At 43.4% G+C, this 22,844-nt stretch overlaps 1 protein-coding gene across 1 annotated transcript in view; it reads left to right on the top strand.

Moving 5' to 3' along the window:
• The window catches only part of LOC308047262 (lysine-specific demethylase 2B-like), a gene marked incomplete at its 3' end in the record, with an annotated part of 84,639 nt that overhangs the window by 44,097 nt on the left and 17,698 nt on the right, over positions 1 to 22,844 (top strand). The window contains exons 10-12 of the mRNA XM_080355627.1: positions 8,873 to 8,988; positions 15,098 to 15,224; positions 22,184 to 22,638. Coding sequence (XP_080211753.1) covers positions 8,873 to 8,988; positions 15,098 to 15,224; positions 22,184 to 22,638 — 698 coding nt within the window. The remainder of the gene's footprint in view (positions 1 to 8,872; positions 8,989 to 15,097; positions 15,225 to 22,183; positions 22,639 to 22,844) is intronic.

Genomic DNA, 22,844 nt, shown 5'->3' with positions numbered 1-22,844 from the left:
CCTAGTGAATCTTACCAGGGAAATAAATATAGGTAGCCTTTCTATGTGACAGAAAGACAGGCTGGTAGTTCTTCAACTCTGGAATTACTCTGTGGAGATAGGATTATTATTTTTTAATCCTGGAGACAGAGCAAACGCAGGGCATGTGAAGACAGCAGCGATGTTGTTGCCAACGAGGGAGCATTGGTAGTATCACCTGAAGGCCACAGATTTGCACATTTGTAAGTCTTTGGTAAGAATCAGCTTGGGAGGTGACAAGCACAATGACTTTGAAGGTGGAGGAGTTAATCCGTTGAAGGAATTAGGTCTTCCCTTGAAACAGGTCAGAATGTGCAGTTACTGTTTGAGCTGGGTGTTCGAGTGTGCCTGTGCTGTTTGCTTAGATCCCGTTACTGCATCTTCCCATTTATCTTCGTTCCTCTGTGAGCAGCCTCCTACGAATGAGACTTTCTGTGTGTTAGTTTAGTCACACTTGGCAGTTGGGATACAGGGAGTTGTGGGAGCTTGTACAGCACACAACCGTAATGTGGTGGCTGAAGTGGAGTAATTCCAAATGTGGTTTTTGACTGTCGTTTCTGTTTTCTTAGGAAAGCCCAGAGTGTAGAAATGCCAATACTTCAGACCTTTTAGGGACCATGCCATATTTGAAAGGCATACATGAGTAATTTCTCCTTAAGTACCTCATGGATTCGAGAGGTTTTGTTCTGCTGTATTTTGTTTGGAAAACTTATTTGCAAATCTCTTATTTATGTGAAAGGGCATTATTTCTATGTTTATTTTAAGAGCATGGAAATGCCTAATTAAAGGCTGTTCCAGGTCACTGAATTGAGCTTAGCTGTGTAAAACAGGTCAATTCCTACGACCTCTTTGCACTGGTTTGCGCGCCTTTCCCATTAGTTAATGTTTGAATGCGTTTTTTATGTACTTTGTAAGTGTTCATACTGTTTAGGTTCTGATAACAGGTGCCTGTAAAACCAGCGTGTCCCATACTTGCAGCTGAGCCTGATAACGTCTTGACCATCTTCATCTCATCCACAAGGAAAATACCTTTTAATTGCAGGTGTGGTCAGAGAAAGTGCAGAGCGATACTGCTAGTGCTCAGCTGGGCTGTGAATGGAGAACACTTCAGCAAAGGACCTTTTTCCAGTAAATATCCTGCTCTGCTCCTGTTTTCAAGTCATTTTTGGAGGTGGTCCTAGAAATGCTGTTGTACCAAAGTGGCGTAAGGATGAAGTAGTAAGAGGAGACCATAACAGGACATGTGAGGGAGGGAGATCATAGGCTTGGGGGAGATGGATGGTTACTCTGAGGATCTAGGATCAGCAGTAGATGCAGTAAATCCCTGAAACTACAAACCACTTGAACGAGAATGGGAATTATTCTTACAGAAGACGTAATCATCGTGCTCAACAGGGCCACAAGGTATTTTCCTCTCCATCACTGCCATCATCCTTTCAGGATTAGGTTTAAACCATTTAATTTCTACCTGTGCTCCAAACCCTGCAAAGCACCGAGAGGCACAACCACAGCTGTGGTGTCAAGGAGAAATGGAGCCAAGTATTGTCAGCATCATGAGTTGTTATGGGACAAAGTGCATCTTGCAGCATTTTCAAAGTCCCTCCTAAGCACAGGGTGGGGGAAGTTAAGCTGGGATTTGGCGGGACGCTGTGTAGGAGCCGAGCTGTGCTCCTGGTGGCCCCACAGGACTTCTCACCATTACAGGTTCTCACCTCCCACTTTGCTGGTTTCCACTGATGAGCCAAGGGTGATCAACTTTGGTAAACTCTGTGGTGAAGTGATGAAATCAACTAGGAACCTGGCCTTTCCTTCTAATGTTATTGTCTAAACTGATGTCAGCATAATTGGTGATTGAGAAATATACCACATTGTGCCACGCTGAGGTTTATGGCCAGATGTAGATTCAAGATGTAAAACGGCTGAAGGTTCAAGAAGGGAAGAAGCTGTAGTCACTACCAGTGTCAGCGGATCTTTTTTTTCCTGTAGAAATCTGACTGTTTTTTTCCCCAGGATGGGACAGAACTTGTCCTTACTCAGGAAGACATTGGTAAAGAATGCTCTGGGTGTTTGCACTGTGTATGTTGCCATGAGCAATGTTAAATCCTTCATATGGTTAGGATGAAATGTGGTCAAGTTAATACATCTTACTTTGGTGTTGTGGACAGCGGATGCTGCAGATCTGACCGACCTGCCAAATGGAAGGGAAATTCTTTATAAAGTTTACTTCTCTTTTCACGTATAAGCTGTGATGATCTGGAAGAAGAAAAGCATAATCTCAGAGCTCAGTTATTGTCTCAGTAGGGAAACAAAGAAATTCTATCAGTCATATGCAAATCTAGAGCTTGCCCAGTGTTATTTGTGCTTCCTTCGGTACATAGTGTGTGTCCAGTGATGACTTGCAGGGAGGACGTGTGAAGTGTTGGTGCTGGTATTACAGAGTGTACTCCTAAACTTTGCTGTTGGTACCTAAACCTGAGCTCAAATCTAAGCATACACAAAATGAAATATTCATCCTCTGTCAATCTGCTTGCTCTTTGGAGTCTTCTAGTCTTGCTGAATATGTCAGTTTGATTGTAAGTGGTAGAACTCTGACATGGATGTTGTCCTCCTCCTTCCCTCTTGTCCTCTGCAAACAAGATCTTGCAGTAGTTTGAAATAGTTAAACCTGTTTGCTTTGACCTTTTTATTTCGTGCGTGTTTATATATATTTGGTGTAGACACTTACACTTGAAATTTAAGAGCATTTGCACGTGCAAAATTGGGACATACAAAAGCAGGCCAGCTGGTAGTCTCTTGTGGAAAATTTGTCTTGCAGTATTTGTCTCTGTTAATATTGTAAAGTAAGAGTATGATAATTACATGTCTTGAAAAGACGAACTCAAGCCAGTTCTGGATTGTTCCTGATAATGTAGTGTGCCAGAATGTGGATAGACTCGGATTTTCTTCTTTTTATGAAGACAGGTTTTGCCGACCTCCAAGGCAGTCGCCACACTTACAGTGGGTACAGTTTGATTCCAGGGTTTGCAGTGTGACTGGTCTAAGAAAGTTTGCAAACATTCTGGTTTTGGGAGGAGATGGCAAATGGACACGATGTTCCTTTTTGGCTCCTCTTCAGCTTCTCAGTAGTGCTGTGTGCTATTTCATAACAGTTGGGTTTCACCTTGGAGTTGGCAGTGTTCCACTGAGGAGTAAGCTGTTTGTTTTGCTCTGGTTTTCTTATCTTCTTTATAATGCACTTTGGGCCCTTTAACATCAAAATGTGCTATTACAACTCTGGATTTCTTGAGAGATGAAGAACGAGCCACAGTCTAACAAAATATTCTCTCTGGTCTGTGGTGATTATTATGGTAACATGAGAGTGCTCCAAAGTTCTTCTGTCCAGTCAAATGCAAAAATAATGAGTTTTTTAGATGAATGTTTTTGGGAAGGACAGTAGACGGAAAGGCATGTTCTGTGCTAGACTCGAGGCAGCTATTTGCAAGGATTCCAAGTGCTTCAGGTACTGTAACAGTGGTTATCAGTGGGATCCTGCCTATTGTGAATGGGAGGGGTCTTAGGTCACCCCTGCTATGCCAGTCAGGATTTGATGAATTATTATGTAATGGGGCCAGAAGGCAGCAAATAGCCTTTATATCAAGGAGAATGACAGGCTCCTCAAGTCTGACCAGTACGTTTTTTGCAGGGAGTTGTGCTAGGGCTGCGTAGCTGCCTGGCTATTTTTGGCTGCTGTTCCCTTTTCCCATTTTGGAAGCTGCCACTGACATTAATGGAAGCTCCTTGCCTGGAACCTTTGGGGACCAAGCGACAAAGATCAGTGGAGAGGATCAGAGAAGAGGGTTTTTGCCTCGTGTGTCTGGTTTCAGGTAGAAGGTGACAGCATGATGCTGGATTTTTAGTGCTGTTGCTCTGCAGTGCTCTGCCTAATTCTTATCAAATGATGCAAGATTGAGAGTTGCTGTATTATGACACAATCATTCTTCTTCTGAGATGAGAGAAATAATGCCTCATTTGCTGGCAGTGCCCACTGTAAGGTGATCTCCTTACTCACTTTGCATTTCTGATATACAGATATTTCATCTTTTTCACCCCAGCTTGCTATAGAATTGGAGGAAAAAAATGTGTGTCTTCTGTGTCACAAAGCAAAATACCTGTTTAATTACTAATGGAAACAGATGCACCATGGGTTTGTCTTGGAGCTTGTAGTCTGTTTGCCCCATAGCTTTATAAGTTAATATTCTTTTTTATTGTTCTCAGATGAATGATTGCGTCCTTGAAGATACAGTAGGAATTTGCAGGCCCCTGAAACCTTCTAATAAGTTTGCAGCGTTTAATAATGCTTGTTTTATACAATTCAAAAGATAATGAGATCATATCTTTGTTTTAACTGTTCAGAAAATCTTCTGTTACTGTTAATTTTACCTACTTGATTTACTAGAGATGATAACATCTAAATATTCAAGTGTATCTTAGGATAACTGTAAATCAGCTGCGGGTATTTCTGAGCTTCCTCAATAGAATTCCGCCTCAACGTTGGCTTGGCTTCATACACTAAGTTTGTTTTGGGTAGGTAAAAGCACTCATTAGTCACCAAGAACTGAAATCAAAAAGATGGAGTTCAGAAAACAACCATAAATGGACAGCCTTCTTGTTGAGTGAAGTGGGGGTTGTGAAGGTGACTGTGTGGTGTCTGTGCCCCCAGACTCCCCGTTCCCATCCAGCCGAGCCGGTGCAGGGACTGAGGTTTGTGCTGGGGCCGGAGCTGCTGGCCAGGGCCGGAGCAGCTGCTGCGCCCTCGGTGCTGCGCTCAGCACAGGTTTGAAGCTGCTCACCCACGAGGAAGAGTTTTCTAATTCGTGACTAATCCTCGAAGCCGCACGGTGCATGTCTTTCATCTGTAAGATCTAATTGTAGCCTTAGATAATGTTTTGCAGGTGCTTTTGTTTGTGTCCTTCAGCCAAAAATGAACAGCATCTCATTCCGTTGCCTTCTGACTTTTTCAACCCTTAATCCGTTTGTTCCGATATTACTCCAGTGCTTTTTTTAGTATTAGGGATAAAATTAAATCTGTGGCATTTTATCCTGTGTTGCTTTCCCTTTTTTTTGAGAATGTGATACTTTTGGAGAGTATTACCAAGGGGACAGTTGTTACCTCCTGTCTTGCACTAACTCATGGAACTTGGAGGGTTGTGCAGTAGTACCAGAGTGTGTGTGAACAGGAGTTGCTGAGCTGGAAGATGCAGATGTACCTGAGTAGACACGACAGGCTGTCCAGCATAGAGTCGTGTCACTGTACGTGTCGCCAGACCTGTCAATCCCTCTAGTGAAAAGCAACAGCGTAGCTGAAGGTGAGATGGTGGGTTGTATCGGTGCAGATGGTGCTAAAACAATCTCCTCGACTGTCCTTTTTTTTTTACATGCATGGTCAGCGTGCTCCTGGTCTGGAGCTCTGTCTTCCTTGTCAAAAACCCTTGTAATTGGGAAGCTTAGAAGATGGGTATTCTTGTTTGCAAATGGTCACAATGAACATTCGTCCTCCTCCGTTTATTTCTGAGTCGTGCTTGCATCTAAGCGGTGGGAATGAATTGAATGCGCCATCCAAGCTTATCTCTTCTCAGAGCTTGTTTCCACAAAATATTACCCTCGTGGAAACTGCTGTTTTCTACTCATCTCTCTTTCCTCCTACTTCTACTTTTCTGGCACTGGCCTCTTCAGTTTTTCTCCGTACACAGCTTTGTTAATACTAGAACAGGAGCTTTTGATTTTTTTGCTTTGTAGCGTCTGTGCCAGTCTTCCTCTGGTTTTCTACCTTGTCAATTCTCCATCTTTTTTGTCTAATCTTGCCCATAGTGTCCTACATCTCCGGAATACACCTCTTGGTGCGTGTGTCGCTGCAGATTCAGTATTGCACGTACTTTCCTCAGGCAAGTCAAAACTATTTTGGGATGCAGCGTGACTGAAAAACGCTCTGTGGCTGAGCGGCCAAAATCTCGCTGGTGAGCAGGTGATGCCTGTGACAGGGCCGTGTCCTGGAGCTGGCAGAGGAGCCCAGAACTGGATCCTGCACATGATCTGCTGGAGATCTGGGAATTCCCAGGTTTAGCTGCGTGCTCAGCTCAGCGCCGGTCAGCAGGCAGGGGATGGTGCTCACGGGCATCATCCTTCCCCGTCTGAGCTGTGCCTGGAAATCATCCCACCCCCTGCACTGGGTAGCGGTAGGACCCTTATGTCCAAAGACTTTACATTTAATGACTCTCTGTTGTTTGTTTGGTCTCTGGTTTATTTTTATTTTCACTACCCTGATGGATTTTAGTGCTTTGTTATTACCGGGTTTTGTTATTGAGAACTGTGTCATAAAAAGCAGTATTTTCAGTCTTCTTGTTAGAAATATGTGCATCTTGAAGGACCTAGTGTTTAGTTAGTTAGGAGCTGAAGTTAGAAGTTAGGAGCTGAAGGTACTAATTGTTTGTAAGATAAGTTTTAGACGTGGATTATAAATGTGAGTAGAGAATTAAATACATAATCTGCAGAACCAGAGGTTGTCTCAGATACTTTATGGAAGACTTTCAGTTTGCACCTCTACCAGCTCCTCAACAATCCAGGATTGAAACTATATTTGTGTTCATTAATCTTTCTGTTGAGGTTTTGTCATGCCCGGGACACCATTTGCTGGAGCATTGGCTCAGGCCAGTGATAGATTCTTTCACATTTTTTTTAGAAAATAGAGGATATCTCCCTTCTACCTCTCAGATTTCAGCTCAGTTACTCTTTTTACTCAAGTTGTAAATATTTGATAACAAATTGCATTTAGGATTATGTTGATGATTCCATTAAAGTAACTTGTATCTGCTGACTCCAGCATGTTTGTACATTGACTGTGCTGAGAGAACTGTGGTGGGAGGCAGCACTGGGGACTCATCATGTTCTGCCAATAACTCACCTGTCTGCTGCCACCGCTCACTTGGGTGGCTGTGAACGAGTCGTTTCATTTTTTCCAGCTTCAGTTTGTTCATCTCTAAAGCTGCCAATTGAGCCGAACTGTCACGCAAATTGACTCTGTGTTTCAGCACCTGTGCAATGAGTTGCTCTGGGGACCCAGCAACAGATTTGCTTCAGCTTGTGGTTTCCGTTCTTTCCCCCAGCCACGTCAATGGTTGGTTACCTAGCGGAAGCAATAGCCCCGACTTCCTTGACTTTGCTTCTTTTTTTCCTTCCCAAAGACCAGGATTAGGAGGATCATTTATTTTTCCAGTATTTTCCTCTTAGTATAGACTATATTTCAGGTGAGGTGGTGAACTACTTCAACTGTGGAGAGTTTTTATAGTGTTGATGTATGTAGTTCTTACACTACCCTTCCATGAAAAAGATAATCCTCTCTAGTTGCTTGTTCTTGATTTGGAAGTGATAAATGGACTGGATCGTTGTGAGCAATGCTGTAATTGAAATTATACTAACTGGAGCAGGAAGGATGCAATAATACTGGAGCTGTCAGCCACATGCTTTTTTAGATGTCTCACATTTTTAATGTGGAATCAGACCTGTAACTTGACTGAGCACTGCAACAGGTTGCCCAGGGAGGTTGTGGAGTCACTGTCGCAGGAGATACGGAGAAGCCATCCGGACATGGTTCAGCTGGCTGCAGGTGGGCCTGGGCATGTCCAGAGGTGCCTTCCAACCTCAGCAATTCTGAAATTCCAAAAAATACATCTGGAGTGATGAGCTTGCATTCCCAGGGAGAAAATTCTAGTGCTGTGGGGCTTCTCAGGACTTCTCAGGTACAGCTTTGCAGGCCTTCACGGTCTAAAGGTTGTTGTGGAGGAGAACATACGTGGCTGCGAGCTGGAGAAGCCTTCAGGCTGAATAGCATTTTCCTGCTCCCTCACTGATGGTGAAGGAAACCTGCAACAGCTTTAGTGAAAGGTACTGCACAGTTAGGAAAAAATTGACTGCCCCCTATGTTGCTTTGCAGTCTGCTGGTTTATAAATCGTAATGCTTTTCATTAAAAAAGAATTAAATAAAAAAAAAAAGTGTCAGGTCTCTATGGGTCCCAGATCATTAGCAGGATCAATTCCTTTTTCGCTGCAGAGATCAGAGGCTACAGCCTTGCGCAGCCAGTCCTTCAGCTGCTGGTGTATCGAGCAAACAGTGCAGAAGCAGAAGAGATGGTGTGTGGCTGCCTGAATTGCTGTGCCTGGAGTTTTGTTGTGATAGAAAATTCTTTCCTTACTTTGGAGCCTGTGAAATGAATTCAGTCCCTTGCAAGGAGTGGATCAGAACAGTCTCATCAGCTCCTGTATTAGGAATGTTAAATCCCTTAACTTAGGCCTTGCAGTGAGAAAGATTTTTTCAGTTGCTTCAGGAAGTCAATAATAGGATGTGAAACTTTCACCTCTGAAGGAGGGTGGGTGATGATGTGGAATTGTTGCCGTGTGAAGATGGGTGCTGTGGTGCTGGTGTGGAAGAAGTTTGCTGTGAGTCAGGCCAGCCCCCCAGCCCACACCCCTGCCAGGACCTGCAGAGAGAGCCAAGTGCATTGAACAGACTGAATTTACTTCTTAGTCATGGATGTGGTTGAGTCACAAGCTTGTGTGTTCTCAGTAAACACTGTAACTGTTCTGTGAATAAATAGAAGAACCGAATTTATAGAGGGTTGTAAGACAGTGCATCATAAGATACCGTTCTTCTGCTATGACTGGTCTGAAAAGTGTGGCTATGAGCATACCAGTTATCCTGTCACTGCTGAGCCTCTCATCCCCTGCGGAATGGGGTTCACGGGGTTGTTAAAATTTGATTATAAATTGCTTTGTAACACTACGTATCATGAGGCATTCTCAGTTCTTTGCTTTTCCTCTCTAGGGTGGATACATGCGGTTTATACTCCAGTAGATTCTCTGGTGTTTGGTGGAAATATCCTGCATAGCTTTAATGTTCCCATGCAGCTTCGCATCTATGAAATTGAGGACAGAACAAGGGTAAGGACACTTGATTCTCTTTTTAACTGAACATTCTTTGTGACTATGATCTGTCATAGTCTCTCTCTCATATTCCCTTCTGACAAACAAGAACTGACGGGATCTCCGTGTCAGAGTCGTTGAAACAAGAGGTAAATGTGAAGTAATGAGTCTTTCAAATGTTGACTATTTTTAGTGGGTTTTACTCATCTGTTTTTCCCTGCTTCCCACAGATGTGTCCCTTCTGTGTCTTTTGTCTGCCTGTTAAAACTTCCCTTTTGCACAAAAACATATTGTGCTTTCCAGACCTTTGTACCGGTACTTCTGGTAACCCCCTGCATAACGTCTCTCTGTGCACCCCTGGAATGGTTACCCCAGCCTGGAGACCTCATGGGATTAGGATGGTTCTACTGTCCACAGCTGAACTGACAAACCTGCACAGAAGTTGCATGTGAAACGACGTTTTCTGTACTTTGCAGGATTTTCTTCTACAGTGACTCAATACTGTGCAAGAATTTCTTGGGGCAAAGAGAGTGTGGGGTGGGACATCAATCTGAACATTGTGGTGTAGCATCTACCTGACAGAAAGAGTATCACATCTTGGAGGAGATTACTGGGCAGCTGCTTTGTTGGGAGTAATGCAAAAATGGACCAGTGGTATGTGCAAGTTCAGCTGGGGACTTTTTGTAGCAGTTTTGGAGGCATTGCACTGAGTCGGTGCTGGCAAACCACTGGCGCAGGTACCAGCTGTGCTGCTGTTGGAGATTTGGGCTGCAGAATGAGAGGAAGCTGCAACTCTTCTTCACTCAGAAGTCTTAAAATGTGATATCTTGGCCATCAGTACAGTTCACATTTCTGGCTCCAAGTGGGCTTTTACCCTGAACTGCGTTCTTTGTGTGCAGTGCACAGGCCTGAAGCAAATAGGTATTTGTTTCAAACTACATCCGTGACTTGGTGAGAGAACAGGCGTCCTCCCCCAGCCTCCCTTCCTTCTCAAGGGATACAAGGCCTGGTAATCTTCACATTGCAAAGCAGTGATGAGAGCAGATGGTTACCTGGAATGATTTTGATGAAGAGAAGGAATATTAAGCAGAAAAATGAATTTGTAGTGGAAGAGCAATGAAAAGCTGAAGTTCAGGGGGATTGAAACAGAGGGAATGTAGCAGAGAGCAGCAGTGGAGGTGGAGACCAGTCTGGCTTTGAGTGGATGTCCCAAGGCAAGAATGTCAAATGTCTTAAGAAGCATAAAGGGACTTGGACAGACAAAGTTATGAAGGCAGAAGCAGGAAGGGGCTCGCTGCTGCAAGACAGAGGTGCTGTGCACAGGAAGGTTTTCCAAGCGACTGTAAATAAGAGGCAGCAATATCTGCCAGATCTCCACTCCGCAGGGGCGTTGCTGCCGGGCAGATGCTGGCACAGGCAATTCGCATGGAGGAGGGAGAAGGGAAGAGCAGGAGGAGGGTTTGATGCCAGGAACAAGTTATTTCCATTGATGTCTATGGGGAAGTTGGGAAGGAAACGCTCTCTCTCCTGAAGTTTTATAAAAGCTGACAGTTTGTTCCTGTAGGACTTAAGCAGCCCAGCATCACCCACCTTGGGCTGTAGCTATTGAGTTGTGCTTCACATCAGGCCCTTCTGCCTGGGAAGCTGGATGCAACTTGGATCTCTGGATCTTTTAGACCAGGAGGCAGATTTCCCTGTAACAGTCCAGTATTTTAGTAACTTTTAGGAAGTTGCCAGCAAGTTCCACTGAAATGCCTTTGAAAAGTGACTACCACCTTGATTCCATGGGAAGGCTTTGGGTTGGTTACCTGCCTTTTGAAAACGTCTGGTCAGAGTGTTTTGGAAAGGGATACTGAACATTTGGAACTCCCAAATCAGACCTTTTCTCAGTTTTGGTTTAGATTTTTTTCACCATCTGCATAGCTTTTTTAGCATTTTCCACCCCCCCCAAGAAAAATACGTAAATGCTTTTAAAAAGACTAATGAAAGCCAACAGCCCAGAATGTCCATGACTTCATAGAGACAATTTTGGCACTTCTGCGTTGCCGTGTGCTGGTGACATGTCGTGCACAGCCCATACCTGTGTTCAAACTTGTGCTCCCGGGCAGCCCTATGATAACAAAGATCTGCGAACAGCTGAAGAATAACAAGAGTTTCCAGATAAGAACAAAAAACAAGCCGTGCAACGGAGGCATACAGAAGTTTGATAAAAGGCAGGAAAATCAATACTGTTATTTAGAAATAATACTATAACACTCCCTCAAACCTTAAAATATCATACAGGAATCTCAAAGAGGTAAATGTTTTCAAATAAGGATTCTAGTGTGTGCGACTTTATTTGCTTTGCCAATCAAATTTTGTAATTTCTTTGTTCAAATAATACTGTCCGTACACTGGCTACTAGAGCAGGCTCGGTCCAGCCTGTAGTTCACACAGATTTGCCAGTGTGAACATACTGCAAATGAGTTTCTCATCAGTATTGATCTTTCCATTGTGTATAGCACAGAAGTAAATTACGTGATGTGATTGACGAAGTAATTTGCCACACTCAAAGTGTAATACAGGTGTGTTTCCACTCTTCATTTTGCACAGAGCAATTTTATGGCGCTTTCACTGTGTTTAAACCTGCTATATAATGCTTAATCATCTTTGATTGCTGATATTCCAAGTCATTTTCATGCTAGGTGTAGCTGTTATTGTCTTAGCAGCGAAGATGAGAATAAATACATGGTTGAAACGGTAATGCTGATTTACAGCCTGATAAAATTGCCTGGTTTATATACTTGTCATGCTTATTCTAGCTTAATTTCTCATATCCCTGGGAGACTTTTTAAGAGGGTTATAGCCATTTAAAAATAGTTTTAAGGAGCAATAAAGAACATGTCTATTGTTGGAAATGGCTCCTAATGTGCAATTGAGGTAAACAAATATTCTCCAGCCTTCCAGTTTGCAGAGACTCTCATTTTGCAGCCTGGCTTTCCTAGAGGCCAATTAACACCAGTCAAATAGGCCAAGCTGTTCCGCTCTCTGCTGGACCTGAATAACTGCAAAGCCGCTGCCGTGCAGAGATTCATCGTCTCGGCACAGGGCTGTTACAGTTCGGCATTGCCCAAGAGGAAGAACGTGTCAAACTTACTCCCAACTCGTCTAAATTTAACTGTGTTCAAATATTTGCGTGTGGATAGAGACAAAAGCACTCAAAATATACACATAAGGTGGTCACTCACAGATGATGGTGTTTGCTACTGATTTGGTTTTCTGGAATGTCAGTGGTTTAAGTGGATAGATTAATCATTTTTAAAATAACCATAAACTAGTTTTCAATATTGTGATTAGATTGATTAAACACAAGTGGAGTTTCTAATTATTTTAATAGACATTGTGGAAGAGGCTAATAATTTCTTAAGGAAAAGGCCATGCCTTTCTTAGGGGTTTTGGTTTGGTTTTGGAGGGGGATATAAGTCTCTAAAATAATTCCACTTTGAACTGAAGAAATAGATCATATCCCAGAGAGGGTTTTTCTCACTGTACAGCAATAATTAAAAAATGTATTCAGTGGATTGTAAATTATTAATCACAGAAGTTAGAGCTGGAAATGCCTATTAGATGATCTAGTGCGGGATTTAGTCCTCTGGCAGTGCCCATATCAGATATTACACTTCAGATTCATCACAGAGCACTTTTCTTTCTTTCTTTCTTTTATTCCTTCCCCCCTCACCGTAAGAGTTCATTTGACCATAACCATACCATGGAAAAACCACAGACATGTACATAATGCAGTTCGCATCCACTGTAGTTAATAAACATCCAAGGACATCATAAAGAACTTATTCCTCTCTACTTTTCCATAAGGCAAACTTTGAAAGATTTTCAAAGCACTGTTGGATCTACTTTACTGACAAAAGGCCCCGTAGATCTTTGCACAGTATCTCTTGCTACACGCGGTAGCTCTTACATCTGAGGATGTGTGAACGCGGAGCCTTCGCAGGCAAACAGTGAATTCCAGAGGCATGGAGGGATTTGCTGTGGGTTGGAACGTTGATAGCGAGGCAATTAGGAACTCAAATTGAATATTAAAGATTGATAAACATAATGGGAGCACTGCATGCATTACTGCCTTGTCTTTCACATTGAATTAACATTGGTAACAGCTAAATTTGGTGAAGCTCAGAATCTGTCAACAAATGTTGAGCAATGATGTCTTTAATATTCCCAGGCATGTGGCTGAAAACCTTTTGAAGGCTGAGGGGTGGAAGGCGCCTCCTGTTTGTAAGTCAATTCTTTGCAAATTTTGTTTCCTGCAGTGCTCTCTTGGAAAAATTTGAGTTCCTTTATTAGCGTATATTTTAGCATGGCTGATTTCCCCTGTGTTCCATAATAGTGATAAGTGACTTGATCTCTTCCTTATGACAAATAACTAAACCAAAGGAAAAATATTCTCCAATGCAAAAAGGCCCAGGGGTTAAATGTTCTCACATTTAGGGGGATGTTGGTTGGTTGGTTTTTGCCTTCTTTTCTTTTTTCCTCCTTTTTATTGGTATATGTGATTTGTAACAAGCAACACAGGGAAACGTTTGAAAAACCGCAGCACGGCTGGATGCATGACCCGTATCAACACACAGTTCAGGTTCGCCAGCTACATTTGTGTTGAATTTAAGAGATCTTAACTTTTGGGAATTGCAGTGGAGAATTTAAATCCTACACTGTGATACATTTAGTGGGACAATACTGTGTATTTTCCCTTCGTTACATTTTGGTTTACTGTTAAAATGCTTGCATTTCCTGTGCCCTGGGAATGGGGAAAGTTCTTTGCCTGTCCGCCTTGGGAACAGTTTTCAAAGACAGGAGTTCTAGTAAGTCACCCATATGCTCAAGTGGATTTTGTCATCACCACATGGTTATTTCGACAGTGCTGGCTTTGCAGAGCTGAATCTGAGCTCCCAGCTGCTGGGTTAGTTGTTCTGTTTAGACTTTGGGCTTTTGGCATTATCTGGGGTGCTGTTTTGGTGAGTTTTTTGTTTGTTTGGTTGGTTGTTTTTTATGGGTTTTCTAAGATAATGCTCCTTTCTGGTGCAGTCCAGCTTTTCATTAGAGGTGGGGAGACACCTCTTGGCTAGGTGAGCAGTTAATATGCGTAGAATGTCTTAAAGCAGCTCCTATAACCCCAGTGCAATGCATGCAACCTGCAAATGCAGATTTCTGTGCCACCAGGAGAAAGAAGCATGCAGTGTAAGTACAAGCACATACAAGATGCATGTCACCCATTTTTAACAAATCACAGTAAATACACGTGTTCTTGCATCTTGGGATCTTCTCAGATTCTTCTTTGGTACAGTGACCTCTCATAGATAGAAAACTATGCTAGAAGGGAAGGAAACTCGCTTTGTTTTCTTTTGCATCTGAAATAATCTCAAAAATACATAGTGTTGGAGAATGGACTTCTTGTGTGAGCACAACAGGTCTGAGGTGTAAGAAAAAGTGCACAGCTTGACAGCATTTTTTGTCAAAATCCTGCTTTTCTATTCTGTTTGTGGCCAAAGCTAACTTGCTACCGAAATATTAAGTGTAAACCACATAAGGGATTTTTGCTTTTAATGTGTCGTTATCAGTAATCAAGAATTTGTGTGTTCATTTGTTTAATCAGATTGTTGTGAAGACCGTAATTGAAAAACATGTATTTCCTTCTTGCCTCATGTTAGGTAATGTTGCCATTTTGACAGAAATCATGTGATAGTGGTTAGGAAATAAATTAAAAATAAAAAAACCCACCCTTTTGGTTTAACTTGCGTTTTAGTGCCTGACATCTGTCCGTGACCACCCTATGTCTATACAGCAGGTAGAACATGCCATAGGGGCCACCCATCAGGTCCGTGATTTCACAAGAACACAAACCCTTTCCTCTCCCACCTCCCCAAGAGGATACAAATTAGTGAAGCACGAAACGATGCTCTCCCGGCAGGCAGGCTCCTCATTCCGTATGCTGCCGGCATCCCGCTCGCTCCCGCCGCTCCCTCCCCCTCCCGCGATCCTGTTTGTGCTCCTGATAACACACCGGGAACACACCGGCCCTTGCGCTGCAAACTTCTCCCCCTTCCCCGGGGACTGACAGTCTCGCTCTTGCTTTCAGGTGCACGCCAAATTCCGTTATCCGTTCTACTATGAAATGTGCTGGTATGTTCTGGAGAGATACGTGTCCTGTGTGACCCAGCGCTGCCACCTCAGCAAAGAGTACCAGAGAGAATCAATGGTAATTGGTGAGTGAATCCTTTCAGCGCAGATTCAGAGCTGATGCTCACACCTTGGGCTGGTTACTGCTTTGGGTTCTGCAGAGCAGATCATAGATTGAACTGGAGAACTGTAGAAATTCTAATGAACTGTTTATTTTGGGATGGGGAAGGTTTTGACTCTTACGCATTTCCATGAAGTACCAGCCTACTTGGAATTATATTTATTGAGTGTTCCCTTAGCAAGTGGATCCTAGAAAAATAATGTTCTGGATGCGTTTGTTCCTTGGTTTCAGTAATGTTTGTGTTGAGATGATCTGCCAAACAATTGAGGATTTACTGCTGTGTTTGGCACAGTACCTTGGTAGACAGAAATGTGTGCATTGCAAATGTGCACTGGTGGGATGGATATTTAGTCCTTTTATAGAGCAGCTTCTCTGCAGAATGCGTTACGGTCATTAAACCTGGCTTCTTTCTCTTTAATCTCTACTTGAGTTCTCTCTGTTTGGTGACTGACTTCCAGTTCTGCAGGATAACAAAACCAAGGAAACACCTACGCAAATCTACACAATCTGTAACCTGAGTGCAGGGAGGTCTCAGAAACCTTTACGATAGCTGAAAATGGACCATAGCGGAGACGGATAGATGTGCCTGAAGTGGGCAGGCGTTACCTTGGCACTGATGTGAGCTCTACATCAGCTTGTGGCAATTCCAGTTGTTGCCTGGCTGAACTCCTCTCTTTTTTCTCCCTTTAATGGCACAAGGCAGCGGGCCATGTTGCCTCCCTGCTTTTAGGCACAGAATGGCTTTAGTAGCACAAGCGCCAGCTAAATTTTAACTGATATACGTTAAGTGTGAAGGAGGATTAAAGTATTTCTGTGCCTCCTGCTCCCTGAGGTGCCACTTGGAGTGAACTGGCGTGGCTGGAACTGCCGCAGGTTCTGGGCAGAGGAGGGAGATGCTCACCTGCTGGTATAATTCTTAGGAGAAGGGATTGAAGAGGTTATGGGCAGACAGTGAGTTTTACTGACCAAGAAAAACTTGAGGTAGCTAATAGTCTGTGCAGATAGGCCAGGTAGATTTATTTGGGTCACTTGGAATTTGGATGCTTCACATTTTGTGTCTCTTCTAAGCTGTGCAAGACCCTGGTCAGAAGGGGTAGTTAAGCAGGAGCTCTGGGGTGGTTGACGTTTTCTCGTTATATAAAGATCATCCTAGAGGAAAGGCTGGATTAACGCCTTGAATCGGCTCTTCGTAAAGCTGCGACAAAACTCTGGTAACTGCATTTGTTGGAAAATAAGGAGCAACCTCCTGTTGTCTAAAGCGCGGACATGGAAGGAGGCTCATCCTAGAGACAGCATGGGGGTGCCGGATCGCGGAGGTGACTTGTCAGAGCAAACCAGATGTGGAGAGTGGATGGTTGGGAACATTGAGATGGGACCTTTTCCGACTAAATCAGCAGTGTGAATTCCAGCCCAGCTCAGTAATTACTGATGATGGTTTGGTGATCCCCACAAAATGTGCATCAGTCCAGATGAGAGATACTCAGATCACAAAGAAGCTCGCTGGGACCATCAATGTCTGGTGTTCCTCCACCTGCCTGCTGTCTCTTGACTTCAGAGTATTCACGTGCTGATAAAATCGCTGACACTGACATCCAGGGCCTTTCTCCTCAAGAGAGATATGTATGCGTTTTAATTTTTTTTAAGAAACTTGCTTTTTATTTCTTGGCAGAATCTTAACCTTAAAATAATTATTTAACTGTAGATTGTGGTTCAAAAGCCCAGATCTACTGGATCTTTCACTTTGACATTTGTCAGATTCAAAGGAGTAAAGATACATTATTTACCTTCACAAAGCTGCGCTGCTTTGTTCTGCATGAGTAATACTGTTTCAAACGCTTGTCTTTTCTTTTAACTGGTCTCTGTGTCCAGGCTCTTGACTCAAATCTCTACAAACTGTAATCCTTGAATTACACTTGTTTGTTCTGTGCTATCTGTATCTTAATATCATTCACCTGCTGTGGGATGGGAGTTCCAAATGAGGTCAGTGTTCCAAAACCCTGCTGCTTTGTTTTTAAGCTTTTCTTCTGAACTATTAAGGTCCTTAAATTGTCTCTTCCCTAGAGACTTCTCTATCTGCAAGCGATTTCTTGATTTCCCATGAGAGAGTATCCCTTGACGAAGAATTTCCCATTATTCTCTTTAAAGAGTAATGAAACAAAGTACTTAACTTCTCTGCAGAGCCTTCAATAGATTTAATTGTCTTCTGTCCTTCTTGGTTTAAGAAAAAACGCTTTGCACCCTTGTATTCATTTTCAGAAATCTCTCTTGAATAATCTCATTGTTTCTCGTATTTTTAAGAATAATTTCCGTGACATAGTTTGTTCTAAATGCTTGCTTTTTACCTTTCCTTTTGGGTGCTAGAACTTGCTATTTTTCACCCTGGAGCGCTGCTTTCTTTTCTGAGATACCTTCCGATACAGTGGTCTCACTGCATTTCTGTTTTCTAAACATCTTGATTCACAAAACTTCAAACAGAAGAAACAACAACAAAACAAAAAACCCACAACCACACCAACACCTCATTGTAGCCAAGGCTGAAACCTTGTGTGTCCCGCTCCCTAAATGAAAATATCTGCCGTTCTGAATGAGTTGGAAGCTGCTGGCTGTGGTTTCCTTTCCCGTTCTTCAGGCCCAGAATGAGTTTTCAGGCAGTTGCCTCCTGGTTGGTGTGTGGGACCGTCCTTGTTCGGATCTCTTCCGCACTCGAGGGAATGATGACACGGCAGCAATCCCAGCTGCTGTAAAAGCACAATCTCTCTCTTTCTTTCTTTTCCTTGTCCCTCTCAGCTGTGACATTTGTCCTGCTGGCTGAAATCAGAAAGGGATCTGATCTGGGTTTGCTCCTAGATTCGAACAAGCGCTGTTTTGGGATGGATACATCTTCACTATTTTTACTCTTATCGTGAATGAGTCTGTACTGGATGTTTTCAACCACAATTGACCTTCAGTGAGAAACGGATCTGGAGAGTGGGCTGACCAAGAGTAACGGATAGAAGATCCTGGGCTCTCAGAAATGTGCTTTTGTAGCCTGCAGCTTTTATGATTCCCATTGCTAAAATTTTAACAGGATGGTATGTTAAGCCTGATGGATGAAAAAAATATGCCCTCTAGCATGGGGAAGGAGCCACATCTTCTTTTGGTTTTCCTTCCTCTTCTCAGGGGATTAAATAGATTTGCTTATGATAGACAGGTACTAGGCTATATTGAGTGATTTCCGTGCAGTGATACATTTCCAGTGTGCTCAGGGTTTTCTCCGCTAATGAAAATGTCATTGCTGTCTTTAGGAGTCCGACAGCAACTGCTGCTCCCAAGTCACAGTGTCAGGGTTTGGAGCTGGGAATGGCAAGGTGGATATTACACACTGGACCGTTTGAAAGACTTTAGAAAGATTTCATAATTATACCTCACCTTTCTCCCTTTCTTTTAAGTTCTGTAATACAGCAAGTTGCTTTTCAGCAAGGAAGGAAACTCTGTATAATTATCCTTCTTTGTACAAGTGGATAACTGTGGGAAAAGTTAAGTAATTTGCCCAGAACCACAGGGAAGTGAACTGCTATAGAAAAAAAAGGTATTTCTAGCTCTTTATTCTGTGGTCAACCATGTGCTTCTCCTCTTCACCGAGTTATATCACCGGCTGTTCTCAGTTACTTTGAAATGGAGAGGGGTGAAGGTCTTTTGGCACAAAGTCATGTGGGAACCCAGACTGGAAAACCACTGTGAAACTGGAGTTCTGAGCTGGTGTTGGCTGGTGTGTCACAGGAGAGCAAGACACAGTTGCACTGAGCAGGAGCTCTTCTTCATGGAGAGACTTTATAAACGCAAACCCTGCAAGTCAGTGGAACCCTGGTAACATAGTGTTTAAAATGCACTTCTCAACAAAATAAATGCAGATTAAGTTTATGTGGAACTTCAGCTCAGAGCATAGTAACTCTCAGTCAGATGCTGTTTGCATTTAAATGAATAAATAAAAGTCATGGCATGTTGCATTACAACAAAACACTTGAAAACACAAAATTGAACCTCTCTTAGCGTGAAGTTATCCTTCCATTATTGATTCCCTTGTTTTTGTTGTTTTGAATTAGCTGCAGGAGCAAGACAGTTGTTGTCTTTTGAAAGCAGTCTGCTCTTAATCTGATGGTGCAACAGTCCTGTAATCCCCCAGTGCTCCAGAACAGACTGATACACTTCAGGGTAATAACAAGCCCTGTCCCCAAAGGTAAAATTAGGCATCCTGTAACTGCCAGGCCTGCAGAGAACAGGGCACTTGTCTGGTGACGGTTCATTTTGGGGTCAGATATGGGTTATTTTTGTCTGTCCGTACGCAGGTGTGGCTGGCATGGCCGAGCCTGTCCCGCGCAGCCAGCCGGTGGCAGCTGGCACAGCAGCACTGCTGCCCCCCCGTGCGCTTGTTTCTGATGGGAACAGGCCCCCAGTCTGCCCTGGTGTGCCACTGCTCCTGCCTTTTGTTTCCACAGATTAGAGCAAGAGGCAAAAAGTGGAGAGATCTCTCCTGAAGGCTCTTGTCTCTTAGCACCAGAACATTACTTGGAGTAAATTATTCACACCTCCATAACGTGATCTCCCTCTCTTCAGGCCTTATCTACACCTTCGATTTGCCCCAGTTACAGCCATTAGCTCCTGTTTAGCAGAACCACAGCGTAGGAAGACACAAATATAATTTTCTTTGTGTGGATTTATACCAGTTTCTGTTAATGATGCCGTGCTGGCAGCATAGGGATGTGTATCTGCCTTCACCTTCTGTTTTATCAGTGGCATTTTCTCCCGTCTAGGCTGGGCTTTTGTGCTTCAGTCAACTGTGAAATAGTTCACCAAGGCAGTGTGGCTGAGAAAAGGGGCTCCAGCCCTGGGCCCAAGAGTCTGGATTCTGATTCCTGGTTTTGCCCTAGATTTGATGTGCGACAATGAGCAAGTCGTGCTTTCTCCCAAGCATCTGTTTCCTCAGCTGCAAAATGGGAGAATGACATAAGCTGATTATATAGCCCGTGGAGGTGGGTGAGTGTGCTGGCTACTGTGGACAAAGGAAAAAACAGCGTTAGATAAAAGTTGGATAACCTAGTGGGTTTTAAATGTTCTAGTTAAGGTATTTTCTAATCCTGTTTATTTTTCTAAGAGAAGCGTGGGGATGTTAAGCACAGAGCAGAGGGAGGAGCTGCTTTGGAGTGTTGCACACTGCCTCAGCACACAAAATAAACTGCTGGGCTTCTTCACCGTGAAGCTTTTTGGAGGGATGCAGGAGGGAGTCGGCCTGCCCTGTGGATGGAGCCGCTGTGCCCAGCCTTGCTGGGAGCTGGGATGTTTTGCGACTGCCATCTTTTCACAGGCTTTTCCGCTTAGATGTGCCTTTCAGGAGTCATTTTATGGCCATTTCTGAGGAAAAATGCAAATATGACTGAAGGAGTAGACTGGATAGAGATGCTTGATTTTTGCAGACCCTGTAGCAAGAGCACTTTTACCATGAGAAGTATCAAGCAGCCAACTTGTATCTCTTGCACTATCTGATGCACATAGGCGCATTTGGCCTTCAGAGTTTTTAGTTGAACCTGCACTTCTAAGCAGCGACTCTGCCCCTGCCTGTTCCATCTTGGTAACAACCCAGCTGACAAATAACGTGTATATTTTGCAAGAAGATGCTACAGACTATGCAAGAGACAAGAAGTTTCTCTGTGGTGAGGATGGATTTGGCAGCTTGGAACTGGCCTTCAGCGTTTGTTTTGAGTCTTGCTGTTAAACAACCGGACGCTGAGCTTTTTCTTCTATGTCCATTTAATCCTTCCTTAAGCATGATTCACATTGTCCTAAACCAAAGCTACTGCATTGCAAAGCGTGGAAGCTGTGAAAGGAACTTTTCATGAATTGTTCACTCACTTGTATGACTTCTGTTTCCTTTGCAGAGTGTTTTTGTTTGCAGCTTGATCTCATACCCATTTCAGCCAGTATTAAAATTCACATTGACTTAACTGGGTGTTACCAGTGTTAACTGTATTTTCCACAGAAACTCCTGCTGTTGCTAGCCTGCATTCAATGTTGCTCACTTAGCAAAGGAAATTGCCTCTAATAAATAAGAAAAGATGTGTGCTTTAGGGAATGTTGGCCACTAGTTTTCTACATTGCTTTCACTGCTTGATTTCACTGAGGTGGGTAATACTTGGGATTTTTAGGGAAAAACCTGGCGTAAAACTAAGGTTAATAGCTCTTTACACTCGGAAACTTGCCTTTAAATTTTCCTGAGAAGTGCCTGGAATGTATCAGGGATGGCGTTAAAAACGGTATCATGTAGCTCTGTGACAGTCCCTGCATTTCTCAGTGTATTTAGGCCTCTCATCTGTAAAATAAGCATAATTGTAATGTTCTGTCTCAGCAGAGCAATGAGTATTCGTGCGCTAACAAGTGGGGGTTCTTGTTTTACCAACAGTTTCTCACAAAAAGTATTGAGAAGTTGATTCTGTGCCTTGCGGAGTTCCTGGGAGAAGGATGATGTACAGCATTTTAACGTGCTTTCTCCCATCGTTTTCCCCTCCTCTTTCTGTGCTAACTCCCCTCTTAAAGCTGCAAGGCTGCTGAATCTGGTCTCTTTCGGATTTGCAGGAAAATTAATTGTGTGTGACTTAAGAGCTCTGCCTAGTCTTAATTGAAGGCATAGAGGACTGAAGCTTTGAAGAAAGCATAATTTTTCCCTAAATGTTTCCCAGTCATTTGAACTGAGTAGATGTTAATGAAAACCAGCATTAAAACAAACAACCCCCCCAAATGAAAAATGAGCTGAATAAAGCCCGTTCCTGTCACACACTGGGCATTACCCAGTGCCCTTTTGAACAGGCAGCACCTAACGCCAGTGCCAGAGGAGTGTTGAAGCTACGAGTTACAGCGGGTAAAAAAATTCAGCATTTTTTTTCTAACTTTCAGATGCAAAAAGAAAACGCAGCACAGACAGCTATTCCTCAGATTCGTGGTTAGACATGGATGAAGAATCTTGTGATGCCCAGATCCGGGAGGAGAAGGATGACAGTTTGGATAAAAACTCCAAATCCTTGGTGGATGGCTCCTCCTCGCCCAACAGCACCCACTCCGATGGCAAGGAGGGCGCAGGAAGAAAACAAAAAGCCACGGTAATGAGATACCTGAAAAGAACTTTGTCTAACGAGTCAGACGACAGTGTAAAATCAACGACCCCCACGGACTATCCCAAAACACCAACGGGGTCTCCAGCTACAGAAGTTTCAACCAAATGGACTCACCTCACAGAATTTGAACTGAAGGGTTTAAAAGCCCTGGTGGAAAAGCTTGAATCTCTCCCAGAGAACAAGAAGTGTGTTCCAGAAGGCATCGAGGACCCGCAGGCTCTCCTGGAGGACATGAAGGTGGGTGTGATATCTTGTTGATCCACACAAACTGTGTTGTGGGGGCAGAGTGGACAGCAGGAGACCAGAGGGCAAAGTTCTCCAGCAGAGGGATGGCAGCTGCTGTGCCGCAGAGAGGGAACTTCTGCCCCTGACGGGAGCCATCTCTGCATTGGGGAGGTGGCTGTTTGCATCTGGTTTAATCCATCCAGTCCTTTCTCACCACA

The sequence above is a fragment of the Nesoenas mayeri genome, assembly GCF_963082525.1.
Source record: "Nesoenas mayeri genome assembly, chromosome: 17".
Taxonomy (NCBI): Eukaryota; Metazoa; Chordata; class Aves; order Columbiformes; family Columbidae; genus Nesoenas; species Nesoenas mayeri.
This window is presented reverse-complemented; position numbering and strand designations above follow the sequence as displayed.